Source organism: Sceloporus occidentalis, unplaced genomic scaffold, assembly GCF_023333645.1.
Source record: "Sceloporus occidentalis isolate IW3139 unplaced genomic scaffold, rSceOcc1.0.p SCAF_3, whole genome shotgun sequence".
NCBI lineage: Eukaryota > Metazoa > Chordata > Lepidosauria > Squamata > Phrynosomatidae > Sceloporus > Sceloporus occidentalis.
In genome coordinates this window covers 237102995-237116380 of record NW_028316983.1, presented here as the reverse complement: position 1 = coordinate 237116380, position 13386 = coordinate 237102995, and the positions used below count along the sequence as shown (strand labels likewise).

Genomic DNA, 13386 nt, shown 5'->3' with positions numbered 1-13386 from the left:
TCTTCCTTTGATTCCTTTCCGGCAGTCTCCATTTTAATCCACGATGGAAACAAAGTACAGAAAATTGCTATTTTGGGATTTTTCATCATCCGCTTTTAAGTTATATAACTAATCTGTGGGTTTTTTAAAAATGCACTATTTTAAGTATTGCTATTAAAATAAGGATGCAATTCTGTGGGTTATCAGACGCGGCAGAAATGTAAGCGCACCAGTTCTATTGCTGGTCAGGCAGCATCTATGGCTCTGGTCCACTAATGGAAAGCAGGGCCAGGCCAGGCCAGTGCATCCCCTGAAGGGAAGAATGTCTGACAAGCAAAAGCTGACTGGACTAGAAGCTGAATCTTCTATTCAAGGGACAAGACATCATCACTTATTGGTACAGTATCCATATAAGGAAGTTCAGGAAACTACAAGTCCCAGAATGCAACAGGAGGCAGGGACCGCATTTAAAGCCACCTAGCCCCCCCCCTCTCTCTCTCTCTGGGAGTTGTAGTTTAGGAAGGGGCGTTTAGACTATTGAGCCACAGAGCTCTGAAGCCTCACCAAACTACAAAGCCCAAAATGCAACAGGAGGCAGCACGACAGCGTTTAAAAGCGAAGAGAGTGAAAGGCTCGACACGGGAAAACTGGGCGCTGAGGCGCCTGCGCGGCGGGTGTGGCTTCCGTGTTTTCGCTCGCGTGACGTCAACTGAACGCCGCGTCCTGTAAAGGAGAGAGGGAAGAAGGGAGGGGCGGGGCTTGGAGAAAAGAGGGCGGAGCTTAGAGAAAGAGGGAGTGAGAGAGAGGAGGCGAGCTGCGAAGGCTAACCAAGTGGGAGAGAGAGGAAGGGAGGGAGAAGGGGCGGAGCTTAGAGAGAATGAGGGGGAGTCAGAGAGAGGAGGCGGGCTGCGAAGGCGAGCCAAATAGGAAGGGGGGGAGTGTAGGTGCTGCGTCCTCATTCTGTCTCCCGCGCATGCGCTCTTTGTCTTTCTCGCACTCCACAAACAGACGCTTGGCGAGAGCGCGTGCACTCACTGACTCACGCGCATGCGCCCCCCCCCCCATCGTTTGCTCGTTCTCTAACCGACGCTTGCGGGGGGCGCGTGCATATACTCGCGCATGCGCGTCCCCTCGTTCTCTCTCGGGAGGGAGGGAGGGAGCTTGCGAGCGGCTGAAGCTGACTGACTGAAAGAAGAAGAAGAAGAGGCGCGTCAGGCGAGAAGGAGCCAAGCAGCGCCTGGCTTCTCCGGACCTGGGATTGCTTTCCCTCAGCCTCCTTTCTCCCCTCAGCTCTCCTTTTCCTCCCTCTCCCCCCCAAACCCGGGCTTTGGGGGGGGCTCAGCCGAGGGGGGGAACGAAGGGGGGCTGCTGCTGCTGCTGCTGCGCAAGTTAGTACTTTAACTGAGGAGGAAAGGAAAGGAGAGGGGGGTCTGGCTGCGTCCACACTGGAGCCATATAACCCGGTTTGGCAGCGCTTTAACTCTTCTTCTGGCTGTCTGCTATGGAATTCTGGGAGTTGGAGTTTGTTGTGGGACCCAGAGCCACAACAAACTCCAAACTCCCAGAATTCCATAGCAAAGAGCCAGACAGAGACTTAAAGCGCTGCCAAACCGGGTTATATGGCTCCAGTGTGGACGCAGCCTCTCTTTTTGGCGGGGGGGAGAAGCTGGGGTGTGTTGTGTATATGGGTTGTGTGTGTGTGTGTGTGAGAGAGAGAGAGACTCCCCATAGAAAGAAGGCTGGGAGGCACAGGTTCAGAGTAGTAAGTGTGTGTAGTGTGTATGTGTATTTATATGTATGAGATTGCACAGAGAGAGAGGGGGGGGGGAGAAAGGAGCCTGGGAAGCCCAGCCAGAGGTTCAAAGGAGTGTGTGTAGGGTATATGTATATGTGTATGAGAGAGAGTACACAAATACACATGTCCTGAAAGGAGCCCTGCCAGAGGTTCAAAGGAGTGTGTGTGTGTTTATATGGTGTGTGTATATATGAGGTAGAGTGCACACCTCATAGAGAAAAAGACCCGGGAAGCCCAGCCAGAGGTCCAGGCTAGTATAGGTTTGTGTAATGTGTATGTTCATATGTATGTTTATGTGTATGTGTGAGAGAGAGTGCATATGCAACACACACAGAAAGGAACCTGGGAAGCCCGGTCAGAGGTTCAAAGGAGTGTGTGTAACGCGTAAATGTGTATATATATATATATATGGGAGAGAATACACATACAACCCCCCACCAGAAAGGAGCCAGGGAAGTCCAGCTAAAGGTACAAAGTAGTGTGTGTGTGTGTGTGTGTAGTGCGTATATGTATGAGAGAGTGAGTGCACACATGCACACACACACAGAAAGGAGGCTGGAAGTCAAGCCAGAGGTTCAAAGTAGAGCTTGTGTGTGGAAGGGGCAGAGCCTCCCCGCCCCCTCCCTCTTTTCTGCTAAGGAGATCATGAAAGATCTACTAGTCAAGAGGTTTTGCTTTCTAAGAGGAAAGGTAGAAAAGAGGAGGAAGGGGGAAGGATGGGGGAGGGATGGAAGAGAGGGATTCTGCAGCTCAAAAAGGGAAGGATCTGAGGGATGGAAGACACACCCTCTTGTTTTTAAAGGGAGGGGGGCATTTGGAGGGACTGCTGAAGCAGCCACTGGGTACAGTCAGGGAGGCAGTTGGGTTGACAGCACCCCCCCCCCCTTTTTGGGGAGAGGAAAGATTTAGTCGACGGATTATGTCCTGCACCCCTTTCCCATAAGGAAAGGCACCTCTAGAATGATCTGAGAATGAGTCAGCTAGATAACCTGTTCTGTTCAATGTGGGACATGGAGAGGAGTCTAGAATGGGAAGGCATAGAGGAAGAGAATGGCTGCTTTTACTTAGGAAGGGCATCCAGGAGGGACAAGGTCTGGGTTTCGGGGGAGAGAGTTTCCCCTTCATAATCTTGTTCACTGAAGAGGAACACCCAGCCATTGCATACTCCTTCCTGTGAAAGAAGAGCAGGGGATTCAGTGTCGGAAGACGTAGTCTCCCTGCTTCCACCCTCAGATGGAGGAGGCTGTATTCTGAAGGGCATCCTCATTTCCCTCTGTTGCCAGCTGGGTGCTGAGGCACAGGAGGGACCAATTCTGCTGCCACTCCTTCCTTAGCATAAGCTCTTCAGTGCCCTGCCTTGTGTTTAATGTCCCCTCTTCCCTCTCTTTTTTCCTTCTCTGCAATCGTCTGTCTCTGCTGGGCAGGATCATGCCGGACCAGATCACCGTTTCGGAGTTTATTTCTGAGACCACAGAGGATTACAACTCCCCCACCACTTCCAGCTTTACCACCCGGCTACAAAACTGCAGGAATACAGTCACACTTCTAGAAGAGGTAAATAGATGTTTCTCATCTCTGCCTTGTGTGTTTGTGGATGTATGGGGGAGCCAGCTGGTATTTTCAATATTGCTCTGCTTTCTTAATAACTATAAAAGATGTATATTCTTTGACGGTAACCATACACGGTCACACCTCTTTTGGTGTCTCTGAATTTCAAGGGTTTTGGTGATAAATGGGCATGGATGATTTCTGTTCAGTTTTGTACTGTTTTGTGTCCCTTTCATGATGCCAGCAGTGTTGGTAGAAACAGGTTTATTTGGTGATATATTTATACAAAGTAGGTAGCTATATAGAAGGGAGACTGATGTGTTTTGTTACGGGAAGCAATAAATAATGAATGGTAAGGACCAACTATAGAGGAAATTTCTGTTGGGAAGTTATGGTAAAGGGACAGATGTGTGCTTGGAAGATGATGAAAAATGATGCAGTGGCATTGGCTGCTTTATGGTAGCACTGATCTCTTTCGCCCAGTCCTTTTTTCACTTTGAAGATCAGCAACTGGTTATCACTTGCATTTTAAATTTGGATACACAGATATGTACGATTGTTAATATCTGCAACATATATGTGAAATTGAATGAACTGTTACTTGAGAATTTGAGTTGTTCGGAGCTGTGTGTGTCATAAATGGAAAAGAGGTTTACAGAAAAGATCACAGTAAGGTTAAAAGGAACTAAGTCTGATTTTTCCTACCATGTTCTGTTTTCATGGTTTCTTTAACAAGGCCACATCTGTTGTTATGTGTTTTATAGTCTCCAGTAAACAGTGCATGCATTCATTTGTTTTCGTTTTCAAAGGCTTTGGGCACATTATTGCAGACATAATATATTTTTTGGGTCTTGGTGATGCTGATGTGGCAGAGTGAAATTGTTCTGCTCATGCTCTTGCCGTGGGGAATATAAAATCACCTTCTGAAATATTATGTACCATTGTTAAAAGCAGTCTTGTATATTAATAACTATAGAGGTGCAATGTAATTAGAGAATAGCACTGGAGGATAAGATGAGCAGAGTGTGAAGATCTTGTTGCTTTCTTTTAGAGTAAATTCAAGTTTGTGCTTTGCCACTGTACATGAAAATCAGGAAGGAAGTTGGGAGGACATGTGTACTACCTGGAACAGTAGAACCCAGTTTTAGATCTAGAACTGGTTGTCTTAATGTCATACGGTCCTTCAGGTTTTCTTCATTAAAGGGCTGGCAATGTTTAGCTAAAAAAAGAGAAGACCAGAGTTTTGCTTAAAGCCTAATGGGCAAGTGCTAACCTGAAGTTCTCCATCTGGCTTTCAGCTGCAAGCAAGAAGGGGACAGGAAATTCAGTATATGTCTAACATGGGAATCAGGAGGATTATTTCTAGGGCCTGGATGAGAAAGCAGTATGAATTTGACAATTCAGGGTTCTTCTGAGCAAATACTCCAGTCTAAATAATCTCAACAAAACACATGTTGCCATTCTTTCAGCAGTATTAAATGCACATATAATGCTGAAATACTGGTGGTGGAACTACTGAAAATGCAGTAATTTGGTAAAGCAAAGTTTCTCAATAAGTGATGTATTTTTATAGTGGTCTTTTGATTTTTCTGTGTTAACCAGATGCACCTGTTGCTGGAAACCTGTGCCCAGTCTGAGTTTTGCAAAGGTCACTGTATTGAGCAGAAGAATTATATTACTAAACTTTTAGAGGTATTAGGCATGTTGGCCATATAGCAAATCGTATAACGTCCAAACAATGATACCTTTATTGGGTCAACCAAAATGCACAATTACATGTTGCAAGTTTTCAAAGTCACACTGGCTTCTTCATCAGGCAAACAGGAAAAAAATGAAGATATTAGTGATAGGCCTGCATTTTCTGTTTCTGGTCTCAGTTCAGATGGTAGGGAGGGCTATCTGCAGGCTGGCACCTCCGCCTTTGGCCATGTGGCCACTGGTAGATTTTCAGAGTCAAGGTAATTTAGTGTCTATTTGCAATTCAAGGAAGATTTCCTTGGAATTCAGCATGTCTTCTTCCTTTGTGAAGCCACAGGCTCCTATGTAGAGAACACTGAATTTCTCAAGACGTCTTTATGCTTTGCATCAGAAAAACTTGAGGTGGTATAGAGGTAAAGCATGCCAATCAGTGCCAATATTAGAAAAAAATTGCTTTACCTTTGTTGGAGACAGAAGCCGCAGATGGCAAGGTCCCAATGAACTGGCTATCTTCTTAAAATTCCCCTGTGATGGCTAAAATGTGGTGTCTTGAAATAATAATAATAAAAAATCTAGGGGTAGCCATGTTGGCCACATAGAAAATCCTATATCATCCAAACAATGATATCTTTATTGGGACTACCAAAATGCACAAATACATGTTGCAAGCTTTCGAAATCACACTGGCTTCTCCATCAGGCAAACAGGAGAGAAAAAATTAAAGATGTTAATCGTAGGCCTGCATTTTCTGTTTCTGGTCTTAGTTTAGAAGGTCTTCCAACCCTCTTCCTACTAGACAGTATTGTATTGCCCCAGAATTATGTTTGTTACATAATTCCCATAGAACTAGACCAAAAGGTAGGAGCTCTGGTAGCGCAGTGGTTAAATGCCTGTGCTGCAGCCACTCAGTCATAAACTGCAAGGTTGCAAGTTCAATACCAGCCAAGGGCTCAAGTTGACTCAGGCTTGCATCCTTCTGAGGAGGTGTCTAAAATGAGTACCCAGATTGTTGGGGGCAATTAGCTTATTACACACTGTAAACTGCTTAGGGAGAGCTTAAGTGCACTGATAAGCGGTATAGAAATGTACTTGCTATTGCTATTTTATGGTGTTATCATTTCAAGAGTTTTAAATGTCTTCAAGTTTCAGCCTCTTCTGTGTTTACTTTCTTTAAATTATATTTTAAAAAAGCCATCTTGGATAAAAAATTAAAACAACAAATATTCAATTTTGCTATCTTGCCCCACTCAGTGTATTGAGACAAAAATGGTTCATGTGCCATTTTTGTGGTTGAAACCTTATGTAGGTGATTAGATGAGAAAAACCTTCCCTTGCTCAAAGGTGGAAGGACAGCAGGTGCAAGCTCTCTTGATTTCATCTAGGGAAGAGCAAGGGAATACTTCAATGTCATGAAATGGTGGGGTGGAAGGACCTGTTGCCCACATTTATAAACAATTCAATTCAGAGGCATTCAGCACAGGCATTCAGAGGCATATTTTGGGAGCATTCATGCACCGAAGAAGGAAGCAAACAAAGAAATAGTTCTATAAACCTTTTGACTGTGACTAACAGAATGCATTTTTTATCATGCCTTTCATGAAACAAATAGAGAGTCATGTATGGCTTTAGGGCATGAAACAAGAGGAGCCTTACCAATGTTGGAAGTGTGGCAATCCCTTGACATTGACCTAAAGGCATACATTGACCTATTGCTCAGAGTGCGGGGGGGGGGGTATAGCAAAGATAGCATGAAGGTTTGTAGGAACCATAATATTCAGTCTTAGGCCTCATTCACTGCAGAGCAGTAATGAATCCAAAGAGAATTTGTGTAGTCCCAAGGAAATGGAGGCATTGACTGTTTTTCAGCCACTTCAAACATAGTGCACACTGGGAACATACTTAATTATTGATGGACAGTTGGTTGAGTTCAGAGGTAAATTTCCATGCTAAATAAACCAAGAAAATGTGAAACAAGAAGATGGTGCTGCAGCAGTATTGAGACACCACATTCTCTGACACAAGACATGTACCTGGACAAACCTGCCTGGTACACCACTGTTACAGTAGTTACAATATTGTCAGGAGAGCAGATGAGCAATTTTTCCACACTAGATTAAATGGGGCAAAAGACATTTTTTCACCAGGTTTGAACTGACAGAAGACCATCATGATATATGGATGTCAGCACCATTCCATAGAATAAGCCATATCTATCTGCACTAGTCTATCTGTGGTTGGTCAGTGGATAAGAAAGCCTGCAGACTGTGCATCATGTGTGGGAACTCTGCTTGCAAAGACCACTACAACATTGGAGTCACACGTTCTGGTGTTATCTAAAAACTGACATTGGCAAATCTTTCTTTCAGAGTCTGTTTTCTCATTGAGATAGAAAATTACTCCATGATAACATTACTGCTAGGTCTGCAGATAGATAAAAACAGCTCTTTTCCTGCTAACTTTATGTCCATTTCACTTGGAAATTATGGTAGGGTTATTTTAATGACACAGACATTTTGTTGGTTCCTTTTTTAATAGAAAAAGAGGCCTGTAAGTCACTCAAAACAAATGTTCTGCCACATGTGAGCACAACATGGATGTTGTGGAATACTCTTGATTCTACACTCATTGATGCCTCTGTAGACATTATCCATCTTTATCTCCTGAAATATGGGAATTCCCATGGGGTCAGAAAATAAAGTAATTTGATGCAAATTTTTGTTAAGCCATCCAGCTGAGAGTTTATATAACAGTCCCAATTAAGCACTCTTTCTGGAAAGTAAGTTCTAGAGGTTGAGTCTCCCTTATCTGAAATGCTTGGGACCAGGAGTGTTTGAGGTTTGGGGATTTCTTTAGATTTCAAAATACTTGTATTTGCATATCTGTGCAAACGATGCTTTGGTCATTTTAGTGATTGGTAGTAGTTTTGTTTTTCATTCTATTGATTGTATTTTTAGATAATACTGTAGCTAGTATTTTATTGTTGATTTTATTCTCGGTTGTAATCCCGCCTCGATCCGCAGGGAGAGGCAGGAAATACAAATAAAATTTATTATTATTATTATTATTATTATTATTAATTAGGTATCTTGGATGTGGGGCCCAAGTCTAAACACAGCATTTCTTTATGTTTCATATACACCTTATATACATAGCTTGTAGGTGGTTTTATACAATATTTTAAATAATTGTGTGCATGAAACAAAAGGCCAAAACAGACAGCCCAAATGCGCCATGCTGGAGCCGATTGTAGAGTTAGGGTCCATGCGGTTGCATAACTAGCATAGCATGGCGGTGCTATAATGGCTACATCCCATCCATAAGGTGTGACGTAAGAAACGTGCGGCATCTGCAAGTCGCCATGCCTCGCTAAAAGAACGCGATTTTTCCGGAGTCTTTTTCCTCTGCACAGTTTGGCGGCTGCAGCTTCCCTCCAGAGGGAATTAGGCCACCGGCAGGCCGCCCTTTTTGGGTGGTCTTTCCCATGCCAAAGTTTGTGTACATTGACCCATCAGAAATTAAAGATGTCACTGTCTCAGCCACCTATGAATTTTTTTTTAGCGTTTTGGAATATTTTGGAATTCCAGATTAAGGAAACTCAGCCTGTAATGAAATAACTTAGACTTGTAAACATTATTTTTTTTACTGTAGTTAGATGTTGGAATATTCAGAACAAATGAGAGATTAGTGTTAATTTTGTGCTGAAATACATATGAAAGTATTCAGAATCTGTTCTCTACAGCAGAAGGACTAGATTAGTGGGGATCAACTCATTCTTGTTCCGTATGCTTCCTAAAAGCATGTTTAATAGTATTCTTCAGTTAGTAATTGGATCATTGTTCTGTTTCTCAGTAAGGTTTAAAGAAAACATAAATAATTCTTTCACATTTCTTTATCCCTGCCAATAAAACATGGGTAATAAACATCATGCCATAACAAATGTAATGGATTCATGAAGGAGGTGGTGGAATTCCTTTACTTTATTGATCACAGTTTCCTCTTCTTTTTTCAGATAGCAAGCCAAATTGCTGATTGTCCAGCTTTTAAACTTACTCATGATTTAATATAATGTTAAATGCTGCATCTTGCTTTGCTGTAAAAAGGAGAATCTTTGGAATGGTCTTTTGAAGATTACATTGAATGAAAAAGTTGAAGGAGATATTTATGTCAGATACAGTAGATAAATTTTTTCCCTTCTGGCAAGTTTTTGGAGGGCTTGTAAATGCAGTACCAGCATCTTTTCCAGAAAAGAAATATTGGGGGTCAAGAGAGCCTGAAGAGCTCTTGTACTGCTAACTGAAGGAATACTAGATGAAAAAAATGTACCTAATGTTAATTCATTATTTTTATATAGTAGAAAGGATATAGCAGGCATATGGTTTAGGAAGAGGTAAAACTGAAGTATCATCTTGGTTGTTTCTTTTCTTTTTTTGGTTTTTGAAATGTGTTATTATACTGAATTCTTAAGGACATATTCAATTCAAAGTAAATACAAAGTAATGGGAAACAAACTACTATTTTTTTCTATGTAACTTGGTAATTTTGGTTTTTGGCTTATCAAAGATGAGCTTGAATATCATGTACATGCCAGAGTTCATTTTAAGTAGAGGTAATTAAGGTATGAATGACAGGGGGATGACCTGTTCTTTTGAAATTGTGCCTCAATAGATGAGCCAATCATTTTCAAATAGTTGTTGTAGTGTTTGCACAAATTACAGTTCTGTTGAAAGGAGACTGGAGGTTTGGGAGAAGTGTATACCAGAAATCTGGCATTTCTCTGGTAGAAGTTTGTAAGCATTTTCCCCAAGGTTTACTCTTTGGGTATAATGGCAGGACTAACTAACTAACTACTAGTATAGATATGCAAGGGATTGCTTGAGGATTGCTAATGTTGCACGCTGGTTTCTAGGGTGTCCCTCTGTCTCAGCTATCGTTTGTGTCCTTTTCTTGATATTCAAGCACTGTGGGTGTCTCTGTTTCATCTGTGATAATTAAGGAGAGTTCATTATTAATTAAATGAAAATGCAGTGGATAGAGCATGTTTAATTGTGGATAGACAACTTATGGAACTACCGCTTCTTTTATTTAAAGGAAAATTTTTGCACTTCATTTTGGAATAAGTCTTCTAGGAATCGTTTGTCTTGGATGAAACCGATTATCTGGACCCATTTCAAACTGGCTTCAGATTGGGTTATGGAGTTGAGACTGCCATGGTTGCTTTAGTCGATGATCTCCATCTGGGCATCGACAGGGGAAGTGTGACCTTGTTGGTGCTCTTGGACATCTCAGTGGCTCTCGATACCATTGACCACGGTATCCTTCTAGAATGCCTGAGGGAGTTGGGTATTGGGGGCACTGCGCTCCATTCCTACCTCTCGGGCAGATTCCAGATGGTGCAGCTGGGGGACACTTGCTCCTCTAAGAGGGATCTGACATCTGGTGTCCTTCAGGGAGCTATCTTGTCCCCCACTTTGTTTAACATTTACATGAAACCGCTGGGAGAGATCATCCGGAGACACGGGGTGCGGTGTTATCAGTATGCTGATGACACCCAAATATGCTTCTCTGTGTCCCCGACTGATGTAGTGACTAAGGATGGAGTCTCTCCTCTGAATGCCTGCCTGGAGTTGGTAATGGGCTGGATGAAGGAAAACAAACTCAGTTTGAATCCAGAGAAAATGGAAGTACTCGTGATAGGTTCGCCAGGCCCAAGGAAGGAAATTTATCCACCTGTCCTGAATGTGGTCACACTTCCCCTGAAGGACGAAGTTCGCAGTCTAGGAGTACTTCTGGACTCATCCCTGCAATTGACATCTCAAGTAGATGCGGCGGTCAGAAGTGCTTGCTATCAACTTCGGTTGATACGCCAACTTGCTGTCGTTCTGTGCCTTCAAGTCAACTGACATATATTGACCCAGCATGGGGTTCTCTTAGCAAGATTTATTCAGATGATGTTTTCCATTGCCTTCCTTTAAGGCTGAGAGAGTGTCCCTAGCCTTATGTCACCCAGTAGGGTTCTGTTGCTGAGTGGTGATTTGAAACCTGGTTTCTGGGAATCCTAGTCCACCACTCAAACCACTATATCATATATCTCAAGACCTTAGTATGCTATGATTAAAGAACACTATGGCTTTATTCACACTGCAGAAATAATCCATTTTGACACCACTTTTAATTGCCATGGTTACAGAGTGTTAACAGTAATCCAAATGGAGTTTAACTAAGACAGGTATCACCATGTTCACATTGCCTATTTAGATTCAACGTGTATCAAGCTTAAATTTCTTCAATCCAACACTCATGCCGACCATTGGTTTAGAACCAAAATAGATTCCTTGTAGTTGGATGGGAAGGAGTAATGGAGTTGGGCATTATCAACGTACTAGTGACACCAAACTCATATCTTCAGGCAGTTTCTCCCAACAGTTTTATGTAGATGTTGAATAGCATTATGTAGATGTTGAAAAGCCTTGAGCGATTCCACAGTCCAGTAACCAAGGAGTCACCTTCTGGTCTTGCCTATCCAGGTAGGAATGGACCCACAGTGTCTCACAAGTCCCAATCCAGTGAGATAATCCAGAAGGATACCATGATTGACGATATTGTAAATCACTAAGAGGTCCAGCAGAGACAACAGGACACATTCCCCATCTGGTTCCTAGCAAAAGTTTGACAAGCCAGGTTGTAATGGATCAAGGTAATCCATGAGCCTGAACACACAGGCCAAAATAAAGCTGCTTCGAGCCACTTTGGAAGTATGCTGTTTAAATGACACATGCATCTTAAGAGGCCCAAAGCTGCACTCCAGTCCTTAGGACTGGAGCGTGGCTTTGGTGAGGCTTCTGGCCTATTAGGATGCATGCTTCATTTAAATAGCACACTTCCAAAGGGGCCCAAAGCAGCTTTATTTTGGCCTGTCTGTTTGGGGCCCGTGATATCCAAGAAAAAACTTGTAGCCCATGATTATTCCTGATTAAACCACCTTTATTTTACTGCTAAGTAGATATAGATATGCTGTATTTTGAAATGCATTATTTTTCACTGTTTCTTCTGAGTATAAAAAAATGGGAAGCAGTTGTTCTGAGAATGCTTTTTTGACATGTCTTTTCTGTGCAGTGTCTTATTTTTTTTCAGTAAAGTAGATGAGATGGCAAAAAAAAAAATCTGTTCTAGGATTTTTTGCACGCCTATGCATTTTACTCATAAATGAGCTCTTTGAGCAGCTGGTTCTTTTGAGACAGAATAGAGCTGTATTAAGGGTAATTTTTTAAAAATTAAAACATGTTTCTATATTGTACTTTGGCATGACACAACAAGTCCAGGCATACGGTTATGAATTTCTCTTATTAATCTAAATGTTTTCTTTGTTCTGTTCTGTATTATTTATTATTATTGTTGTCCTAGGCTGCTTAGGTGCGCTGCCACAAGCTAGCAGCATCTATTCCCCTGTGTCTCTTTTTTTAGGTAGCCATATTTTTTAAAGTAACAATTTTTAAGTGTCCATAAAATGGGAAAGTAAACGTTATTTCTTCAAAAGAAAGCTATAACAATAACAATAATGACATACCTTTTAAAAGTAGCATTTCAAAACCTTACCTCATACCTTAAAGAGAGCATTTTCTTGTGTATTATATCCTGGCTACTCATAAAGACTGGGGCTCTAATCTGTCCTGGCTTACTTTCAGCTCTTGTCTGTACTGTTGTCAATTTCAGGAAGAAAGTGAAAATTTGGTAGGTATGTTGATCCTGATCTGAATGCTTGCTAATGTTGTTTCTTCTCTCTTTCTTGTTTGCTTTACCTCTGTCCTGGGATTTTATTCATTGCAACTGGTGTGATTTTTTTTTTTGGGGGGGGGGATTGTTTTAATCATGTGGATTGTTAGCTGCTTTGAGTTATTTATAAAGAAAGGCTGGATATGTTTTTTTTAAATCAAACTTCATAATTTGTCTTTTATTAGGGAATATTCCTATTCCTACCTAGAATGACAGACAAGGGAAATAGTTTTAATTTTTAAAAAATAGCTTATGTCATGTAGTTAACACTTCAGTATGTTCTATTTATGGTTAACTATTTTTGCTTTTTGTGGTTTACCTCATGTCAGCAGAAAAATGAGAGGCTTGAGAGAGAAGAGAAGAATCAGGAATGTTTAACTGTTTATGTTGTCTTGAGAATTAACTGCAAATTAAATTCCAAGAAACTCTTATATTAATGATCTACCAGTGTATATATTTCATACTCTAAACCGTGACATCCTGTGCAAGAACAGTAATAGAATCCAATCTTGGTTTCTATAATTGCTAAAATGAATAATTTGTATGCAGGTAACCAGTTCTGTTGAACTTCATACCAATGCACAGTATGTACCAAA

At 41.7% G+C, this 13386-nt stretch overlaps 1 protein-coding gene across 4 annotated transcripts in view; it reads left to right on the top strand.

The window, feature by feature from the left end:
• ASAP1 (ArfGAP with SH3 domain, ankyrin repeat and PH domain 1) overlaps positions 1-13386 on the top strand; it is a 180653-nt gene that overhangs the window by 45608 nt on the left and 121659 nt on the right. Inside the window, exons 1-2 of one of the 4 annotated variants that reach the window (XM_089517965.1) lie at positions 1166-1367; positions 3199-3328. In XM_089517965.1, the coding sequence (XP_089374091.1) occupies positions 3203-3328 (126 nt within the window). In that variant the 5' untranslated portion in view covers positions 1166-1367; positions 3199-3202. Of the gene's footprint in view, positions 1-1165; positions 1368-2215; positions 2243-2263; positions 2465-3198; positions 3329-13386 lie in introns of those variants that run through there. The other 3 variants (XM_089517963.1, XM_089517961.1, XM_089517960.1) reach the window with 3 other exon arrangements.